The sequence below is a fragment of the Bos grunniens genome, chromosome 8 (assembly GCF_055505025.1).
Source record: "Bos grunniens cultivar Pamir isolate PY7600 chromosome 8, Bosgru_T2T1.0, whole genome shotgun sequence".
Taxonomy (NCBI): domain Eukaryota; kingdom Metazoa; phylum Chordata; class Mammalia; order Artiodactyla; family Bovidae; genus Bos; species Bos grunniens.
This window is the reverse complement of record NC_141172.1, coordinates 49728464-49750685: the sequence shown is the minus strand read 5'-3', so window position 1 is coordinate 49750685 and position 22222 is coordinate 49728464. Positions and strand designations below refer to the sequence as shown.

Here is a 22222-nt window from a genome sequence, read left to right as displayed (position 1 = left end):
CTCTGAGTCTAAAAAAAATGGGGTGCTTATTTTTCATTGGCTCCAGCTAAGTCAGTGAAGAAAGGCAGAGGAACCAGAGATCAAATTGCCAACATCCGCTGGATCATGGAAAAAGCAAGAGTGTTCCAGAAAAACATCTATTTCTGCTTTATTGACTATGCCAAAGCCTTTGACTGCGTGGATCACAATCAACTGTGGAAAATTCTGAAAGAGATGGGAATACCAGACCACCTGACCTGCCTCTTGAGAAATCTGTATGCAGGTCAGGAAGCAACAGTTAGAACTGGACATGAAACAACAGACTGATTCCAAATAGGAAAAGGAATACGTCAAGGTGTATATTGTCACCCTGCTTATTTAACTTCTATGCAGAGTACATCATGAGAAATGCTGGACTGGAAGAAGCACAAGCTGGAATCAAGTATGCCAGTAGAAATATCAATAACCTCTGATATGCAGATGACACTACCCATATGGCAGAAAGTGAAGAGGAACTAAAAAGCCTCTTGGTGAAAGTGAAAGTGGAGAGTGAAAAAGTTGGTTTAAAGCTCAACATTCAGAAAACGAAGATCATGGCATCCGGTCCCATCACTTCATGGGAAATAGATGGGGAAACAGTGGAAACAGTGTCAGACTTTATTTTCGGGGGATCCAAAATCACTGCAGATGGTGACTGCAGCCATGAAATTAAAAGACGCTTACTCCTTGGAAGGAAAGTTATGACCAACCTAGACAGCATATTCAAAAGCAGAGACATTGCTTTGCCAACAAAGTTTCATCTAGTCAAGGCTATGGTTTTTCCATTGGTCATGTATGGATGTGAGAGTTGGACTGCGAAGAAGGCTGAGCACTGAAGAATTGATGCTTTTGAACTGTGGTGTTGGAGAAGACTCTTGCGAGTCCCTTGGACTGCAAGGAGATCCAACCAGTCTATTCCGAAGGAGATCAGCCCTGGGATTTCTTTGGAAGGAATGATGCTAAAGCTGAAACTCCAGTACTTTGGCCACTTCATGAGAAGAGTTGACTCATTGGAAAAGACTCTGATGTTGGGAGGGATTGGGGGCAGGAGGAGAAGGGGACGACAGGGGATGAGATGGCTGGATGTCATCACTGACTCGATGGATGTGAGTCTGAGTGAACTCCGGGAGTTGGTGATGGACAGGGATGCCTGGCGTGCTGCGATTCATGGGGTCGCGAAGAGTCGGACATGACTGAGCGACTGAAATGAACTGAACTGAAGTCAGTGAAAAGGAATCTGTTAGTTCAGCTACATGATCTTAACTAAAGACGTTAGGTCTAGAAAATAATACATTTTCGAGCCAGATTTCTCATACTGTAATAAAGTTACCCCTGTTTACTATGTATTTTAAACCAAAATTCAGTAACTAAACTATGGGCATTCAATATGGATTAGACATTTTTGTTAGAGGGGGAGAAAATTCTCACAACGGCATTTACTCAATATATAGGGTAAACCCACCCTCCCACTTTTCCTATTTTTCACATTTTACTTCGTTTTTGGCCATGCCACATGGCATGTGGGATCTTTAGTTCCCCAACCAGGGATCGAACTGAGGCCCCCTGCATTGGAAACATGGAACCCTAAGCACTTGACTAACAGGGAAGTCCCCATTTTTCCATTTTTAAGGAGGTTGCCTATATCCAACCCAATTGTGTGGACTAAGGTTAAACTCAATGTGCCAGCAAATTTGGAAAACTCAGCAGTGGCCACAGGACTGGAAAAGGTCAGTTTTCATTCCAATCCCAAAGAAAGGCAATGCCAAAGAATGCTCAAACTACCGCTCAATTGCACTCATCTCACACGCTAGTAAAGTAATGCTCAAAATTCTCCAAGTCAGGCTTCAGCAGTACATGAACCGTGAACATCCAGATGTTCAAGCTGGTTTTAGAAAAGGCAGAGGAACCAGAGATCAAATTGCCAACACCTTCTGGATCATGGAAAAAGCAAGAGAGTTCCAGAAAAACATCTATTTCTGCTTTACTGACCTTGCCAAAGCCTTTGACTGCGTGGATCACAGTCAACTGTGGAAAATTCTTCAAGAGATGGGAATACCAGACCACCTGACCTGCCTCTTGAGAAATCTGTTTGCAGATCAGGAAGCAACAGTTAGAACTGGACATAGAACAACAGACTGATTCCAAATAGGAAAAGGAGTACATCAAGGCTGTATATTGTCACCCTGCTTATTTAACTTCTGTGCAGAGTACATCATGAGAAACGCTGGCCTGGAAGAAACACAAGCTGGAATCAAGATTGCCGGGAGAAATATCAATAACCTCAGATATGCAGATGACACCACCCTTATGGTAGAAAGTGAAGAGGAACTAAAAAGCCTCTTGATGAAAGTGAAAGTGGAGAGTGAAAAAGTTGGTTTAAAGCTCAACACTCAGAAAACGAAGATCATGGCATCTGGTCCCATCACTTCATGGGAAATAGATGGGGAAACAGTGGAAATAGTGTCAGACTTTATTTTTCTGGGCTCCAAAATCACTGCAGATGGTGATTGCAGCCATGAAATTAAAAGATGCTTACTCCTTGGCAGGAAAGTTATGACCAGCCTAGGTAGTATACTGAAAAGCAGAGATATTACTTTGCCAACAAAGGTCCATCTAGTCAAGGCTATGGTTTTTCCATTGGTCATGTATGGATGTGAGAGTTGGACTGTGAAGAAGGCTGAGCGCTGAAGAATCAATGCTTTTGAACTGTGTTGTTGGAGAAGACTCTTGCGAGTCCCTTGGACTGCAAGGAGACCCAACCAGTCCATCCTAAAGGAAATCAGTCCTGGGTGTTCATTGGAAGGACTGATGCTGAAACTGAAACTCCAGTACTTTGGCTACCTCATGTGAAGAGTTGACTCATTGGGAAAGACCCTGATGCTGGGAGGGATTGGGGGCAGGAGGAGAAGGGGATGACAGAGGATGAGATGGCTGGCTGGCATCACCAACTCGATGGACATGAGTTTGAGTGAACTCTGGGAGTTGGTGATGGACAGGGAGGTCTGGCATGCTGTGATTCATGGGGTCGCGAAGAGTCGGACACGACTGAGTGACTGAACTGAACTGAACTGAGGTTAAACAACAACAACAAGAAAATTGTGAATCAAGTTTCTTTTACTTTGTAGGTATAAGGTATTTGGGTAATAACTGAATTATATCTAGTAAACAATTTTGATGAAAAAATATTAGATCCTTTTCCCCTTTCTAGATTATAAACGTATTACAGTTCATCTTACTGGGTTCTTACAAATACATGTGCAGTCAGGAGTTTTTTGTACTATAGACATTTGTTGGTATGGTGAAGTCTTGATTTCTTACAATAGTGGTTTTAAGTGCACAAAATAAAAGAGGAATGCAAAGGAAACCAACTGTGATAATAATACAGTTATAAAAATATTTTTAAAAGCAAATTTGTAGCATTGTGATATACGTGCTTCTTTGTTAACTCACTAAATAGCACTGTCCAATGGTAAGTCTAAAAACTACAGTAAATTTGAAGTAATAATGAGTATCAGTGGTATTAATACAAGATTTCTGTCCCAAGTGCAACATGTTATGAAACTATCTATTTGTGATTTCCTTTGGTGAAAAAGTCACAGGTACAATTAACAATAGTGTTGTTTCTGATTTATATTTATAATGAAAGGAAATGCCTAAAATCTGTTAGAATTTAGTGAAAATAAAGATGTAAATTTCTTTCAATTTCACAAAGACCTCGAATCTGTCCATAGACTCTTTAGAGTTATGTCAACCCCAGGTTAAAAAAAATCTGTTTGAGTTACTGAGTCGAGAAGTGCTTTCCACCCACTATGCACATTTCTGAGTACCAGAAAACTAGATACATACGCAGAGGAGGTGGTCAGGGTCCCCATTCTCCTTAATGTCACAGTCCAGCCAGAAAAGACAAGTAACTGACTGGATGCAATAAGCTACAATGGACCTCCCAACCAGCCCAACCAGTGGAGAGAGATTAGAAGGAAAGGAGGCACCCCAAGGAGATGAAAAGTCTTGATAGGTGGGCTTGTAATATTCTCCACTTTTCTTCACTGTACATTGAGACGGAATCATAGTGAGCATGTACAGTTTCATATACTTGCACTAAGATGTGCTTCTCACCTTCTCTGAGTGCCATGTGAACCCTGTAAATGTTTCAGCATAGACAAAAATTTGTTTTACTTCCAATACAATAGCTGTAATTTAAGTCTTAGTATTTAATATTACCCAGTTCACTTTCCCAGCAGTTAGTTACCTTTCTGCTCCATCCTGTCTGTTTCATAAGACCTACTTGGGCCTATAGTTTTGCCAAACAAAGAAATATTATCTATAAAGGAGATAATTCTTCTTGGTTATTACCTATTGTGTGAAATATCCTTTTTGTAAGGTCAATTTAAAATGTTTTATGTTCTTTTAATGCATCTTCCTTCTCAGTATTCTCTTTTTTTTTTTTTGGTTCAGTGTGACAAATGGTGGGAAGACAACACTGGCTAAGAATTTGCAGAAACACCTTCCAAATTGCAGTGTCCTATCTCAGGATGATTTTTTTAAGGTATCTATGAAACTTCTCAAATTATTTATTTAAATAGAAACAGTTATAATAGCAATGTTACTTGAATTACATCCAAAAGCCTTTGCTAAGTGATTGAGCTTTTGTAGTGAAGACAGGCTCAATGCAATAGTGTTACTTATCCACCAGATGGCACACTTATGGGAGCTAATCTTTGATTTTATTTATCCTCATCACCAAAGCATTTGTTAAAGGTTGGTCACCTCTTCCTTCTATGACTCTATTATTTCTGCACTGAAGTTCTTTTGGGTACTTTATTGTTTTTCCAGCCAGAGTCTGAGATAGAGACAGATGAAAATGGATTTCTGCAGTATGATGGTAAGTAGATGAGCTAACAGAACATCATGTGCTAATGTTCATTCCTTTTTCAAACCCAAATAACTTTGCTATCTCTGAAGAGAGTCTAAGAATAAGTTTAAATATGTTGCTGTACTTTAAGCATGCTTTTTTAAGGGTTTTTGATACATGTTCAGCTGTTTAAATAAATGAAACCCTTTCCCCTGTTTCATGGTTAAAGCTGAAAACATTGGAACAATAGATTTTTCTTTTGAAGGTGGGGCAAGATAGGTCTCTGTTGTTCTGATCCCTCCATAGGACACACACAGCTACCTAGACGATCATCTGTGTCCCATCTTGCCTCGGTCAAACTCTAGGACTATGTGCCTCCTGACCTTACTTTCCCAGTGACCTAAGTACTGGGTCTTGTCACTGCTCAAAAAAGATTAGTAAATATTTTTTAGATGGATTCACTTCACCCCCTTGCCCACTCTAACACTGAGTTGAAGCTAATAGGGTGAAGTCCATCAGAAAAGCATCTACTTAAATCCTGAAAGATGATGCTGTGAAAGTGCTGCGCTCAATATGCCAGCAAATTTGGAAAACTCAGCAGTGGCCACAGGACTGGAAAAGGTCAGTTTTCATTCCAATCCCAAAGAAAGGCAATGCCAAAGAATGCTCAAACTACCGCACAATTGCACTCATCTCACACGCTAGTAAAGTAATGCTCAAAATTCTCCAAGTCAGGCTTCAGCAATATGTGAGTCGTGAGCTTCCAGATGTTCAAGCTGGTTTTAGAAAAGGCAGAGGAACCAGAGATCAAATTGCCAACACCTTCTGGATCATGGAAAAAGCAAGAGAGTTCCAGAAAAACATCTATTTCTGCTTTATTGACTATGCCAAAGCCTTTGACTGCGTGGATCACAATCAACTGTGGAAAATTCTGAAAGAGATGGGAATACCAGACCACCTGACCTGCCTCTTGAGAAATCTGTTTGCAGGTCAGGAAGCAACAGTTAGAACTGGACATGGAACAGCAGACTGGTTCTGAATAGGAAAAGGAGTACGTCAAGGCTGTATATTATCACCCTGCTTATTTAACTTCTATGCAGAGTACATCATGAGAAACGCTGGACTGGAAGAAACACAAGCTGGAATCAAGATTGCCGGGAGAAATATCAATAACCTCAGATATGCAGATGACACCACCCTTATGGCAGAAAGTGAAGAGGAACTCAAAAGCCTCTTGATGAAAGTGAAAGTGGAGAGTGAAAAAGTTGGCTTAAAGCTCAACATTCAGAAAATGAAGATCATGGTATCCAGTCCCATCACTTCATGGCAAATAGATGGGGAAACAGTGGAAACAGTGTCAGATTTTATTTTTCTGGGCTCCAAAATCACTGCAGATGGTGACTGCAGCCATGAAATTAAAAGATGCTTACTCCTTGGAAGGAAAGTTATGACCAACCTAGATAGTATATTCAAAAGCAGAGACATTACTTTGCCAACAAAGGTCCATCTAGTCAAGGCTATGGTTTTTCCTGTGGTCATGTATGGATGTGAGAGTTGGACTGTGAAGAAGGCTGAGCGCCGAAGAATCAATGCTTTTGAACTGTGTTGTTGGAGAAGACTCTTGCGAGTCCCTTGGACTGCAAGGAGATCCAACCAGTCCATTCTGAAGAAGATCAGCCCTGGGATTTCTTTGGAAGGAATGATGCTGAAGCTGAAACTCCAGTACTTGGGCCACCTCATGTGAAGAGTTGACTCATTGGAAAAGACTCTGATGCTGGTAGGGATTCGGGGCAGGAGGAGAAGGGGATGACAGAGGATGAGATGGCTGGATGGCATCACTGACTCGATGGATGTGAGTCTGAGTGAACTCCGGGAGTTGGTGATGGACAGGGATGCCTGGCGTGCTGCGATTCATGGGGTCGCGAAGAGTCAGACACGACTGAGCGACTGAACTGAACTGAACTGATACCTGTAAAGAAATATCGTGCTAGGAAACCATATTTAATGGTCTTATTAACTTTTAATAAGATAATTGAGTACTTATGCAAACTAGCTCTCTTAAAGAGCCATGAGATATGTTCCTTATTTTTAACTTTGATAACCTGGAAGGGAAAATATTATGTAGTCAGTTCTTTTTGTGTGTGTGTGTGTGTAGTCAATTCTTACAGAAACATGATAGCTTTAAGAGAGGCAAAATCCTTGACTGGCTATCTGCTCTTACGTCTTGAGCCAGTATATTTTTTTCTTCTCTTCCCTTCTATTGGTTAGTGAGAAAGATTATTACACAGTAAGAGTTAACCAAGGAAAAAATATTTTCAATAATTGATAAAGATTTATTCCTAATTTAAATGAGTTCTTACAAACTAATAAGAAAAACACTAATATCTCAAATGAAAATTGTCCAATAATGTGAATAAGTTATTCATAGAAGCATAAGGTTACTTGATTAATGAATGTACAATAAAAAGTCAACCTCAAAAGTAGTTAAAGAATTAAGCTTATTTTTTCCCACTTACCTCATGAATAGATTTTTAAAGCACTAATAAATTAATAATGGCATAGGCCCATTAAAATAACTTATGCTGCTGCTGCTGCTGCTAAATCTCTTCAGTCGTGTCTGACTCTGTGCGACCCCATAGACGGCAGCCCACCAGACTCCCCCATCCCTGGGATTCTCCAGGCAAGAACACTGGAGTGGGTTGCCATTTCCTTCTCCAATGCATGAAAGTGAAAAGTGAAAGTGAAGTCGCTCAGTCGTGTCAGACTCTGTGCAACCCCATGGACTGCAGCCTACCAGGCTTCTCTGTCCATGGGATTTTCCAGGCAAGAGTACTGGAGTGGGTTGCCATTGCCTTCTCCAAAATAACTTATAGGTGGATATTAATTGGTACAATCTTTTTTGAAAAGGAGGTTGAGCATATGTCCCAAAGACCTTAAAATATTCATGCCATGTGTTCAAGTGTCCCACCTCCAGGAATCTATCTTAAGCAGAATTCTGAGCTCTTTAGGTAAATGTACAAGTTTAAGTTAAGTCAAGGTAATGTTGATCTTTATAACTACCAAAAGAATAGTTTTAAAGTATATAGCTATCACATTTATAAATAGATGGAATCATTATAATATAGCTGATAAATATAAAAGAAGTAAAAAATAGAGAACTAAAATATCAAAAGATGGTGGAAAAATAGAAGATGGTGTAAAATGATAGCTTTAAATCAAATGTATCAGCTATATTAAGTTAAATCAACTAAACATGTTAACAGGTTGTCAGACTTTGGATTTTTTTAAGTCTTAATACATTTCAATGTCTTGAAGTAATATAGAGATATATTCTAATTACAGAGAACTGAATTAGAAATCAATAGCAAAAGAGTAAGTAGAAAATTCCAAAGTGTTTGAAAATTAATCAGTGTTTTTTTTCTGATTTTAAAAACTTTTTGTTATAGAAAATTTTAAGCAGATGCAAAAGGAGGCAAAAAAAGTATAATGAACTCTCATGAATTCACCATTCTGCTTTTAAAATGATGAACTCTTGGCCAATTATATTTCATCTGTACCCTCACCCACTTTCTCCTTCTGTATTATTTTGAAGCAGATCCCAGACATCATCATATTCTATCTGAAGCAAGACTCCTCATTATATCCCTTGGGTCAAAGAACAAATCACAATGAAAATTAGAAAATATTTTAACTGAATGTAAAGAAAATATATTAAAACTAATGGTACTTCTTGTTCTACCCAAGATGGCTTGGCCCCATCACTTGCTATTCCTCCCTCTTAAAACTAAAAACCCTGGATAGAATACAACAAGCAAAGACTCTGAAAGATGAAGAGAGCATATTGACTAGGGACTTTGAATCTTGAGGAATGACATTGCTGTGAGTTCCCTGGGCACTTTTTTTTTTTTTTTTTTTTGCCTGTCATATATATCTGGAAAAAGATGGTAGAGAAGTATGCTACATGGAACCATCAATAGCTATAACTAAAACCCCCCAAGAACTCTGTTCCCTTTCAATTCAGTTCGGTTTGGTGGCTCAGTCATGTCTGACTCCTTGCGACCCCATGGGCTGCAGCACACCAGACTTCCTTGTCCATCACCAACTCCCAAAGCTTACTCAGACTCATGTCCATTAAGTTGGTGATGCCATCCAACCATGTCATCCTCTGTCATCCCCTTCTCCTCCCACCTTAAATCTTTCTCAGCATCAGGGTCTTTTCCATTGAGTCAGTTCTTTGCATCAGGTGGCCAGCGTATTGGAGTTTCAGCTTCAGTATCAGTCCTTCCAATGAATATTCAGGACTGATTTCCTTTAGGATGGACTGGTTGGATCTCCTTGCAGTCCAAGGGACTCTCAAGAGTCTTCTCCAACACCACAGTTCAAAAGCATCACTTCTTCGGTACTCAGCTTTCTTCACAGTCCAACTCTCACATCCATACATGACCACTGGAAAAAACATCACTTTGAGTAGACAGACCTTTTTTGGCAAAGTAATGTCTCTGCTTTTTATGCTGTCTAGGTTGGTCATAACTTTTCTTCCAAGGAGCAAACGTCTTTTAATTTCATGGCTGCAGTCACCATCTGCAGTGATTTTGGAGCCCAAAAAACTGTTCCCTTTAGTCAAAGGAATAGGAAAACAGTGCTGTAACAGAAGAGAAAATTATTTTGGCAATATCCACTTTACTGTAGCCAAACAAAAGGAAAAACAACTTCCCCTCATGGTGTTAACAGGGCGCAGTGCATTTCTAGACTTTTGGACCAGCAGCACCAGCACAGCAGGGTCCATTGGCTTTCCATGTTAGCATAGGAATCATATCAGTAATGCTAAAAGGAAAGCTGAACTTCTACACCTAACTGGCAGCAAAAAAAAAAAAAGAATAAGGCAGTGTGGGGTGGTGTGAGTTGGCACTCCACTTTTCCTAACCAACTTGTGTCAGCTACTGTGTGCAGGACCCACTGGAGAGCTGAACTTCTGTCCTCACTGAACTGTAATGAAGCAATACCTGGATGCTACTGCATGCCTCTTTCTCCTTCCACAGCTGTCCCCACACCTCAGTATGGTGATGCTCAGCAGACAGCTGAACATCCACCCAACCTGGACCTGCACACTACCCCTGAACAGAGTAACTGCCTGCACAAACAAGATTAAATAGGCTCCAGAGCCTTATAACATAATACCCAGAATTTCCAGGATGAGACTGAAAATCACTTGTCATGCTAAGAACCAGGCAACTGTCAATTTTCAATAAGAAAAGACAGATACCAACATCACCATGACACAGATGCTGGAATTCTAACAAGGATTTTAAATGACATCCATAAAAAGGCTTCAGTGAACAACTTTAACCATTCTTGAATCAAGTAAAAAATTAGAAAGCCTCAATAAAGAAAGAGGACATGTGAAAAAGTACCAAATAGAAATCTTAGAACTGAAAACTGATATAATAACTAAAATTTTATCACTGGATGAGCATAATAGTATAAATACGACAGAGGAAAGAATCAATGAACTTGAAGACAAAACAATAGAAATTATTAATATTCAATCTGAACAGCAGAGAGAAAATAGACTGAAAAGAAATGAACAGAAACATGGGGCAATAACAAAAGATCTAACATTTATATTATCAGAGCCTCAGAAGGAGAGGAGAAACAGTGTGGTGCTGAAAAGTATTCAAATTAGTAATGGTCTAAGACATCACAAATTTGGCCTAAGATGTAAACCTACAGATTGATGAATCTGAGTGACCCTCAAAGTTAATCAAAACTAATCAAGAAAAAAATAGAGAAAAATAAAGTCAACATCATTAAAAATTCCACAAATATCAAAAAGATGAGGATATTATGAACAATTTTATGCAAATTGAAAACTTAAATTAACCGTCTTACCAAATGCAACTTAATCAAAACAAATAACAGAACAAAGAGAAAAGCTTAATAGCTCTATATCGATTAAAGGGATTAATTCATAATCTTAAAACCTTCCACTAAAATATCTCTACACACAGATGGCTCAATTCAGTTATTCTGAAGTAGGAGTGAGAATTTGCATTTCTGATAAGTTCTCAGCTGCTGCTCCTGGAAGTACCACACTTTGAGAATCTCTGTTATAGGGTACTTTTCTAGAATTAACAACTGTAACCTCTGAAAGTATGCACATTTTTAAGTTTTGAGTATTATATATTTGTATCCTTTGTAAATTATTTTAATGATTTACCTCCTCTTATTTATCTGTAAGAGCTCTTTATATATTAAGGATACCCATTCTTTGCCAAGTATATTGCAGGTAATTTCCCCAATGTGTCACTGTCTTTCTAACTATTTTATAAATATTTTGTCATCCAAAAATGTTACACACTTACATAGTCAAGGGGGAATAGAAGTTATAAATAAAGCAATGAGTTTATAATTGTCAAAGTTGGTAAGTGGGGACATGGGAGTTCATTGCACTCTACACTCTACTTTTGTATGTGTTTAAATTTTTCCAAAATGAAAATATATCAAGCATACCACCTTATCAATGTTAGAGTTTATATTATTTTTTGTCTAAAATGTTAATTAGGTGTTTTGAAGGAAAAATAGAATAGTGTTATTTCATATGTTTATAGGTCACTGGATATCCTCATCATAAAAAGCCACAGCGTAAAACTTTTGTTGTATTTATTTCATATTTGTGTCTGTTTGTTTGAAGTGCTCGAAGCACTTAACATGGAGGAAATGATGTCCGCCATCTCCTGCTGGATGGAAAACCCAACACACTCTCTGGCATCAACACATGAGGAAAGCATTAAGGAAATTCCCATCTTAATTATTGAAGGTTTCCTTCTCTTCCATTATAAGTAAGCATTCCCCACTCTATTAATGACTCTGAATGAATGGGGAAAAAACTAAATATGCACTAAATATGCTGTTATTTTAGGCCCCTTGACACTATATGGAATAGACGCTATTTTCTGACAATTCCGTATGAAGAATGTAAGCGGAGGAGGAGGTAAGTTTTGAAAATGCCTTTGTGGATTGTAATCCAAAAGACAAACTTTAAGGAAAGCAAGGAAACAGCATTATTGAACAATGTGTATATGTTATTTTTCAAGCAAGGGAAGCCTCAACTCTTCCCAAAGAACAAGACCTTTTTCCATAAGTGGCCACCCACATGGAGTAATGCAAATTACTTTTCTAAGAAAAGGCTCTTGTATTAATACAAGCTGTTTGGCTTATCCTTCCTAAATCTTCATATGGAGCAATTTCATTTTGATTATGATTTTAAATTAATTGGCCTTTATTCTGCTATAGCCATTGAGGACACTGGTTAGTTTAAAGCTCACTACAACATAATAGTATTGCTATCATTATTTATATTAATATTGTTAATTCTTTTATAAATCACTTGAGGGGGGAAAGATAATTAAGAATGATAGTCAGCGAGTTACAAAGTTCATTTTTAGATCAGAGCACTGAGTCTATCCTGTGCTGTCTTTGTAACTGGCCTTGAGTCTAAAAAATATGGTCTTATTCCTTCTCAATTTCTGAGTAATTTCCCCATTGTCCTGACCATTATTTTACTTTATCAGTTTTGTGTTTCTGTCAACATGAAGTTTCCTACATATTTTGACAGTACAAGGGTGTACAAGCCTCCAGACGCCCCAGGATACTTTGACGGCCACGTGTGGCCCATGTACCTAAAACACAGAAAAGAAATGGAGAATGTCTCATGGGAAATTGGTGAGTGTCTTTTTCCCTTCAAGGAAGACTTTTCACTGTCATTGCCTCAAAGTACACAAGAGTGCACAAGATTTTAGAAGGCATATTTCTCATGTATTAGATTGTAAAAGGACATTTTAAGCCAGAACCCTCCTTTTCCACATTGGCTCTCCTGGCTTCTGTTTCTCTCTCTATGACTCTTGTCAAAGTGTAGCAACTTCTAAATGGTCATTCATTCAACAAATACTGATTGAATGCATTCCCTGAACAAGGCACTGCCCTGGTGTTATCAAGGGAAATAAGACAGACTTGGTCTCCAGTCTTATGCACCAACATTCTATCAGGGAAACAGATGTTAAACACACTTGCTGCACAAGCTGTCCTTTCTAACTATGCTGAGTACTGTGACACTGAGCTTCAGGGGGACTGTCCCAGGCTTAGCAACCAGGGAAGGCTTCCTTGAGGAAGCCACATGTAAACCACTTTATGATAGATTTAACTGGACAAAGGTGGGGGTGGGATAGAAGGTCACCCCAGACAGTGGGTATGGTGCATGGAAAGGCCAGCGGGCACTGGCAAGAAGGTTGTGGTAGAGAAAGACAAAGCAACGGGTGATGTTGGTGGTACAGGAAGGGTACAGACCTTAAAAGGCCAAAGGTCATCGTCCTAAGGAAAGTGGGAAGGCCTCTACAGAGAGGTTTATTACAAGGATATGGTAGATAGAAAGTTTTTGTTTCAGTCAGATCCATGTGGCTTTGTGAAGGGTAGATGTGTAGGGTGCGAAATGGGACATATGTATTCAGAGGAACTGAATGATAGAATAGATATGGAAGGTGCAGGTAGTTGAGGTGTCAAGGACAACAGCTCAGGAATTGTCAGGTATTATTTCAGAGAACAGAAAAACGTGAAGGACTCACAGATTTGCAAGGAGGAATGCAAGTCTGCTTTGCATGCCAGTAATGCAGTTGAGATGCCTGAGGGACTTAAAGCAGTGATTTAGATATAAATACCTGGATCTATGGGGCTGGACTGAGAACAGATCCTTGGGATACAGAGTACAACATGGAGAAGATGCAGGAGGCTGGAGACAAAGGTTTTTGGATGAGCCGGAGCAACCAGAGCGGATACATCTTTTCAGAATAAAGGGAGTTGCCCCTACTGTGAGAGACTTCATGGCCTGTTTGGTAAATACGGAAGGCACACGGGACCTCCCCATGGTCTGGAGGCTCTTATGATCCCTTCTTCAGTCCAGTCCAACCCCCTCTTCCACATCCCCAGGGCCTCTCATGACATTTTTGGTCACATTATTTCCAACCTAGACCATTGGTTGCAGGGATGTCTTCTTCTTACTACTGCCTGTCCCCCCCGCCTCTGCCATCTCATGCTCCTACCTTGCTTAAATGGTTCCAAAGAGTCTCCAGCCCTTTGGGATAAAATCTAAACAGCCAGGAAGGATCTCAAGGTCTCCAAAGGCTAAGGCAGAGCTTTGCTCTTAAATCTAATTTCTATACGGTTCGTGCCTCCCCACCTTCTAGCCTTTCCAAACTGAGCATCTTTTTCTTAACAGGCACAGTTCTCTCCTACCTCCCCTACCTCTGCAGTATTGTGACTAGAAGGCTCTTTCCTTCCTTTAACCTACAGAATTTTCTTATAACCTACTTCTTATACCAAACTGACTATGGCAATTTAAATCTCATGGCCTGGAGAATGCAGATTCAGCACATATGTGACAGAAATCACACACACACACACACGCAGACACACACACACACGCAGACACACACACACACACACACACACACACGGCATGGTTTAAGAAGCTTCACAGGTTATCCTGATAAAGAAGTTTGAGAACTATTCCCTTAAATGATTGTTTTGAGAAAGCACCTATTTGGTGCTCCTAAAGTGATGTATGCACAATGCCACTTAACTCTGTGTCTTTTTTGTTTTTATAATTTTCACATCAGCTAGTTTGAATTTCTCTGTAATAACCCAAATCTCTTACCTATTGTACCCGGCTTTGTATTTTTCTTTTTAATGGCTATTAATTTCTTTTAAAATTAAGTTCCTGGGTTCTTTAAACTTATGGTGTCCTCAAGAGATGCCAAATGCCAGAGTAGCATCCCATATTAATAAGCCTGTTAGCATTTGAACTACTCTTTTTTCCCCTTCTCAGTTTATCTAGATGGAACAAAATCTGAGGAAGACCTCTTTTCACAAGTATATGAAGATCTAATACAAGAACTAGCAAAACAAAAGGGTTAGTATTGTCCAATCAAAGTGGATTGTGAAGGACCAACCAGGAAAAATATTTCATTACATACCCGTGAATGTTGTTGTTGTTATTTTAGTCACCAAATCATGTCTGACTCTTTTGTGACCCCATGGACTGCAGCCCACCAGACTCCTCTGTCCATGGGATTTCCCAAGCAAGAATATTGGAGTGGGTTGCCATTTCCATCTCCTGGGGATCTTCCTGACCCAGGGATTGAACCTAGGTCTCCTGCATGGGCAGGCGGGTTCTTCACCACTGAGCCACCAGGGAAGCCCCAAGAATGGTATACCAGAATGCTAATGTAAGAGTGATTGTATCCATTCACTCGTTGCTTTGAAGACAGTTCAGAATCAGAGACTCTTAATGGGTCTAGGGACTTGATTACTTTTCTGAGTTCTTTTGAGGGTGAAAATATTCACCCTTTGTTATCTCTCTTAATGATATTTCTGTTATTTAGTTCAAATTTTTTAATAGATGGCTGTTATTTCAATAGGACTGAAATTATTCTTATAATTGAGTGAAATTAAATGCTGATAATCTTGTTTTAATAGGTATAGAGTTCTCTTTCTCCTTTATTCCTCAAAGATTTTTCATAAATACTTATTTCCCAAAATAAACACAAGATTTTAAAAATAACTTATTGAGTATTTCTTTAAGGTTTTCATATCAGACAATACATTTTGCAAGTGACAGAAATCCTCCTAAATCTGGCTTAAGCAGAAAAAAAAATACAGGAGTGGCAGTGGCTTCAGACTCAACTGAGTTAAGGAGCGCCGATGGGGTCCTCATGGTTCTGCCTCAATTTCTCATTTTCTGTTTGGGTATATTTTGAGGTCAGTCTCTCTCCACTAACAGACATGAAGTATTTTGGCAACACTATCCTCCTAAATCCAATAGCCCCAGTAAAAAGACAGTTTTATCCTTTATCAACTCATATCCTTGTCTATGAGTTGATAAAGCTGAGTATTGGATACAGAAGGGTCTATATGTTATTCTCACTAGTTTTGCATATATTTAAAATTCTTTATTTTAAACATTTTAAAATCAATTTTCCATATTATCCCAGCTGAAAAGTCCCAGGAAACATTTTGATTGGTCCTATTTGGGTCACATGACTTTGGTTAAACCAATCACTGTGCCTGGGAGATGGCTTACTTTTGTTGGCTAGAAGTGGATCAGGTACTCATCTTGTAATTGAGTACCTTAGGAAAGGCGTCCTGATTTAAGGGGAGAAATCCCCCAAAGGGAAGGCAGAGTAGGAGGTAGAAACCAGAAGAAGGATGACAAAGTGTGCTGGGGAAACAAAACTATAGATGTAGGTCTTTCACTGGCACTGTTTGAGCTAACACTTTTCATGGCTAACATACAAAATGCAGTCATCAGCTGGCTCAGGAGAAGACAGTATGAGTCACTTTGGCAGTGAAGAATATTACATGCTCTTTTGGTGAGAAGCAACTCCTCTGGTGCAAATGTCATCATCTCTCAGAAAGAATTAGATTTCCTGTGTCCTCAGTAAATTCCTAACTGACTAGAAGTTTGAGTCCAGCCAGGCAGCTCATTGATCCTAACACACTCCTAGTTTCAGAATCAGCCCTTCATGTAGGCATGAACCTATTTAAAGAAATGTCAGGACCATACTAAAATTTCTTCCTGTAAGTGGAACTTAAAATCCTTGCCAGTTTTGCCTGCTCACCCCTGCCATCTGTTACTCTGATGAAAGGCATGCCCCTCATCACGAAGCTCAGACGGAGCATCAGTGGATACAGAGAATGTAGAGTGAAGGGAGGGGCTCAGCCTTTGTAAATGATAGCACCTGAGCCAGAGCCACTTCTCTGAGAGCTGTTTGCTCCCTTGCTGACCTTGATAGGGTACTTACAGGGTGTTGATACTTGCAGTGGTTGAACACCTATACCTTTCCATTCTCTCAATAATGGTTAGGCTTGGGTCCAATTGTCCTTTAATGACCAAGTCACATGCTGACGTTTGGCCTTATGCTGTATCTGCTGATAAAAACAAGCCTTGATCATGTAGCTCAGGCAGATTGCATACAGAATGCCAGCTTTTGCCATCTGGTCCAAGACCCAAGAAAAGCTGGCATGTTTTGACGGGGGCTGAAAACCCACAGGAAAGTACATTTCCATGTCTGTAACACCCTCCTCTTTCCTTACCTACATCCTAGAGGTTTGTAAGGAAGTATTCCTTCATAAGACTATCTTGCCTGCGTTTGAGATATTGGATAAAGCTTAAAAGAAAAAAAAATAATAGAAATATTATGAGACATAAAATCCAAGGAATATCAGCTCTTCCTACCTCCAAGATTTATGTTCGTTTTTTTTTTTTTCTTTTTTTTTCTGTTGTATAAATAAGTTACTGCGTTATTTATAGTAACCCATCACCTTTCCCAGTTCTTCCAATCACAGTGTCCTGGCAAAGCTAGCCTGGAGGGATCCTCAGCATAGCCTGGTTTAACCCTCAGTGAGGTTAAACCAGGCTGTTCTGGGCACCTTCAAATGTTACAGTTGAATATACCTCAGGCTTCTTATAGTATCTCATAAACTAATTTTCTATTCTAAACATATAGAATCATAATTGTGATACAGCAATAATAATGAAACAGAAACAAAGATTGAATTTAAATCTCTCTTACATGGCTTACATGGTTAATTGCCATGTTTACTTTTATTTTTAAATTAATATTTAATGTTGAATAAGCTTTGTAGAGTCCATTATATAATGAAACAATAAAACTAAATAGCTCTTCCAGTTAAAGGATTCAAGGTTGAGTTCTGTTTTGCTCAGTAAAAGTAAATTATAAGACTTGACATTGACATCTTCCTGCAGAAGAAAGATGTCAAATCAGAGGGATAAAAATTGCAAAATAAAAATTTAATAAAATGAATTTGGGGGGATATTTTTCTATGTTGAATTTAAAATATAATTTCCAATTATAAAGTAACACTATAATTGCCCTAAAATTATTGAACCATTTCCTACTGTTAGATATTTAGTATTGTTAAAAAGATTTTTACATTGGCAAATAATGTACTGTAAAATATCTGTGTGTGTTGCTGGTTTTCTTCTTCTTGAATGATATTTAAAATTTTCAGAAGTAGCACTTGCTGAGTCAAAGAGTATAATCATTTTTATATTTTGCATGCTTCAAAGATTACAAAAAAATGTGTGCTTTTTAGCATGAGATGTGTGATAAGAATGCGGCAGGCTGATCATTGACTTTCTAAGCCAAAGTCACTAAATATTCAGCTCGACGTCCTTACTTTTAAAAAAGGTAAGAATGCTTCTTTCTTCAAACTAAGGATATCATTCTAAAACAAGAATATTACTGTATCAGCCACCTTTTGTGATATTCTTCTAGTTCTCAAATTATTACTTAGAGTCAAGGATCGTTATAGCAATTGCAAATAATACTGGATATCTGAAAATAGGCTTAAATTTAGCACAAGGATTAAAAGAATGAGATTTGGACTCAATTTAGTTCTTTACAGAAAACCAGCATTTCTGGTCCCAGAATCTGTGTAATCTTAACACACCTTAATGTTAGTGTGAAGATTTAATAAAATGACAATTGGAATTCTTCATTAATGTCTTTTCTTTTTGTCATTGTTCCCAAGGTGTGCAAGTGACAGTATAAAGTTGGAAGGGACTGAAACCTTCCTGGAGTGAACTGGGAAATTCAAAGGAATCTACTCAAGTGCCATAACCAAGACACATTGTGCGCTTTGGTACAGTGACAGTCTGTTGTTTTGTTTGTTTGTTCTGTCACACATGATTTCTTTAACACATGGAACAGTAAGTGGCTATCCATGATAATGGACAGAAATTTACCCTAATGCTGTTCTCACACCAAGAAGTGCACAGGTACAGCATAGCTCACAAAGACTGAGTCATTTCACTACACTAATGATTTTCAAACTTTTATGAATGGGACCCAAAGTGAAAAATAAGATATAGATCACAATCCAGTATATATGTAATCTATTGATGTGTGTGTGTGTGTGGATGAGTCTATATATGTATGCATATGTGTCTGTATTTGTTGCATGCATCATATCAATTATCATATAACATTTACTTCACATACAGTTTACTCTTTATATTTTTCTATTTTTAATTTTTTAAAAATATTTGTTACCATCCCATACTGATGCCCACCTCCTGCAAATAATGGGATTACCAGGAGTAGCAATCATATTGAATAAATCAACAATTTGCAATGGTATATTTTTGTATGTTTTGTCCTTGTTACTGCTGTAATTGTTTCTCATATGTATCTAAAACTGCTGAATCATTTGTGTCACTTATATTGAGACTTTGTTACAAATAAGGATTTTTGTGTGCATGTTTTATTTTGTTTTTGTCAAACCGTTGGTCTAAAATTGCATAAGTAAGCCACAGGGATTTAAGTGGTATGCAGTACAGGGGCCCTTTCATTGGAAAGCACAAACAGGTAATCTGTAAATTGTATAATTTCTTGATGCCCCATTCAATACTGGAATTTAAATTACTGATCAACTTCTTATTTATTAATAATAGATTTCTCACATTCACAGTTTTTACATAAATATAAAATATATTCTTAAATTAACTTTAAATAATCTCTACAGACTCATCTAATCAGCTCCCATTACTTAGAAGTTTGTAACTAGCTTGCACTCAGTAATGATTAGGGGTTTTTTGCTCACATACACTATAAAAAAAAAAATCTGGGCTAAAATTATAGTTCATTCACTTAATAACTTTTTATGTTTTTGATCAAACCCTTTTAAGTCTTTGTTTCTCTTTGTAAGGTGAGGATACCAACAGTACTTACTGTGGGTATAGTGGAGAGTAAGGTAAGTTTTGAAATCCTTAACATGGCCCCCATGGCATCCATGATCCACCTTCTAAGTGCCTCTCTGCCTGCATTTCCCATCACTCAACTCTCTGCTGCTCAGCCACTGGAACCTCCACTCCTCAAACTCACCAGGACTCTTCCCATGTCACAGCAGCCTCACGTGCTGTTCCTGAGGCTTAGAGCAAACTTCTGCAACCCTCCTTCCAACTGGCCCGCTAACTCCTACTCCGCCTTCAGTTCACTCCTGTGATGCCACTTCTCAAGGATTTCCCTTCTCCTTACCCCGCCCTCATAGGTGCTCTCAAGGTTCCTCTACTTTTCCTTCAAAGTGCTGGTCACAGTTGTAATTACTCTGCCACTTACAGAATCACTCATTCAGTGGCTGTCTCTCCAGCTAGACTGCAAGCTCCCTGAAGGCAAGACCTACCTCTGAGGCTCAATTACAAATACTCCCTGTTAACTAGCACAGTGTCTAGCACATAGTGAACATAATAAATGCTGAGTACTCTTTATAAATTACTACTATATCAGGAATGAGTTCACATGCAAGCAGTATGTTAACTTGACTAATAGTAACTTACTGAGGTAATCCTTTTTATATAACAAAAGTTTAAGACATGTAGTCTAGGGTTTTTACATAGAGTCAGATTTAAGGGGGAAAAAAAAAAATTAGAAGGCACACAGTTAAATTTGAATTTCAGATAAACTCTAAACAACTTTCAAGTCCTAACTATTTCATATTTAAGACTTGTTCTTCGGAAATTCAACAACTCGAAAGTGTCATAGAAAAGCCACAGTCTTTCATCCTTGGCCTGTGGAGCTATCACCAGGAGGTCACAGGAAGGCCCCACAGAAGCTCCCAGCACAGTGTCAACTATCAAGGAAGGAACTGGGTACGGGAGGCAGACAGCCATAGGGCTCCCCAAATTACCCAACAGTGACCCCAGCAGCCATGGCTCCCATGGCCACTCTCACTGCAAAAGAAGCTGGGAAGAAGTTGTTAGGACAGATTCTAACCAGTTACGAATCACTGCCTGGGGATGTTGCCAAGTTGAGGAAAGTTAGGGGATGCGGAACACTTTTACTAAAGAAGGAGGAGGAAACAGATAAGCAATTGCAAGTATTTTGCAAGTATTACCACATTTTTTTTTCTGCTTATCTTCTCTGGCTATAATTTCCTCAAGCTTAGATGAATGTAATTTGTTTTATCCAAACAGTTAAAAAATTTTTTTTAAATATTTATTTATTTGACTATGCCAGGTCTTAGTTCCAGCATGTGGAATCTTAAATTGTCATTGCAGCACACAAGGTCTTTAGTTGTTACATGTGGGATCTAGTTCCCAGACCAGGTCTCAAAACCTGGGCCCCCTATATTATGAGTGCAGAGTCTTAGCCACTGGGCCACCAGGGAAGTCCCAAGATTTTTCTTTTTTTTAGTATCAAAATCTAGATATGACTTTTCAAACTTTATTTCCTCAAATTTCTGAAATACTCTTCCCCACAGAGAATATTGTCACTGTTGATTGAGAAGCATCACACTTGACTTTCCCCATTTCAGCATGTGAAAATAGATCAGAGAGAGACTGTTTATCTTGGTGTGTGTGCTGGGGCGGGGTGGGGAGGGGGGCAGTGCAACACTAACAGACATTAAAAATGGAAACATTCAAATCATTTTGGGAAGAATGAAATGTTTTTGTTTACTTCTCTCAATGAGAAACAAATTGGGAATTTGAAATGAAGAATACTAGTATTTCATTTCCACTATGTGCTTTCACATTTAGTTACTCATCAAAGCAGTTAATGAGGTATTGGATTGGATTAGCCAAAAAGCTCCCCCAGGTTTTTCCATCAGATCTTATGGAAAAAAATCTGAACAAACTTTTTGGCCAAACCTATAAAGCTCAACATTCACAAAATGAAGATCATGGCATCCGGTCCCATCACTTCATGGGAAATAGATGGGGAAACAGTGGAAACAGTGTCAGACTTTATTTTTCTGGGCTCCAAAATTACTGCAGATGGTGACTGCAGCCATGAAATTAAAAGACGCTTACTCCTTGGAAGGAAAGTTAGGACCAACCTAGATAGCATATTCAAAAGCAGAGACATTACTTTGCCAACAAAGGTCCGTCTAGTCAAGGTTATGGTTTTTCCTGTGGTCATGTATGGATGTGAGAGTTGGACTGTGAAGAAGGCTGAGCACCGAAGAATTGATGCTTTTGAACTGTGGTGTTGGAGAAGACTCTTTCGAGTCCCTTGGACTGCAAGGAGATCCAACCAGTCCATTCTGAAGGAGATCAGCCCTGGGATTTCTTTGGAAGGAATGATGCTAAAGCTGAAACTCCAGTACTTTGGCCACCTCATGCGAAGAGTTGAGTCATTGGAAAAGACTCTGATGCTGGGAGGGATTGGGGGCAGGAGGAGAAGGGGATGACAGAGGATGAGATGGCTGGATGGCATCACTGATTCGATGGACGTGAGTCTGAGTGAACTCCAGGAGTTGGTGATGGACAGGGAGGCCTGG

The 22222-nt window shown here is 38.9% G+C and overlaps 1 protein-coding gene across 20 annotated transcripts in view; it reads left to right on the top strand.

Annotated features, from left to right (window-relative positions):
* The window catches only part of NMRK1 (nicotinamide riboside kinase 1), a 29926-nt gene extending 10843 nt beyond the window's left edge, over positions 1–19083 (top strand). For 7 of the 20 annotated variants that reach the window (XR_015169745.1, XR_015169744.1, XR_015169742.1 and 4 more), the window contains 8 exons: positions 4474–4564; positions 4852–4900; positions 11562–11709; positions 11790–11861; positions 12486–12592; positions 14748–14831; positions 18012–18132; positions 18476–19083. Coding sequence is in view for 9 of the 20 variants with exons in the window: in XM_086415554.1 (XP_086271680.1) it covers positions 4474–4564; positions 4852–4900; positions 11562–11709; positions 11790–11861; positions 12486–12592; positions 14748–14831; positions 18476–18495 (571 nt within the window). In the remaining 11 variants the exon portion in view is untranslated. The remainder of the gene's footprint in view (positions 1–4473; positions 4565–4851; positions 4901–11561; positions 11710–11789; positions 11862–12485; positions 12593–14747; positions 14832–18011; positions 18133–18475) is intronic. The other 13 variants (XM_086415554.1, XM_086415553.1, XM_086415551.1 and 10 more) reach the window with 3 other exon arrangements.
* Positions 19084–22222: the final 3139 nt, after the last annotated feature.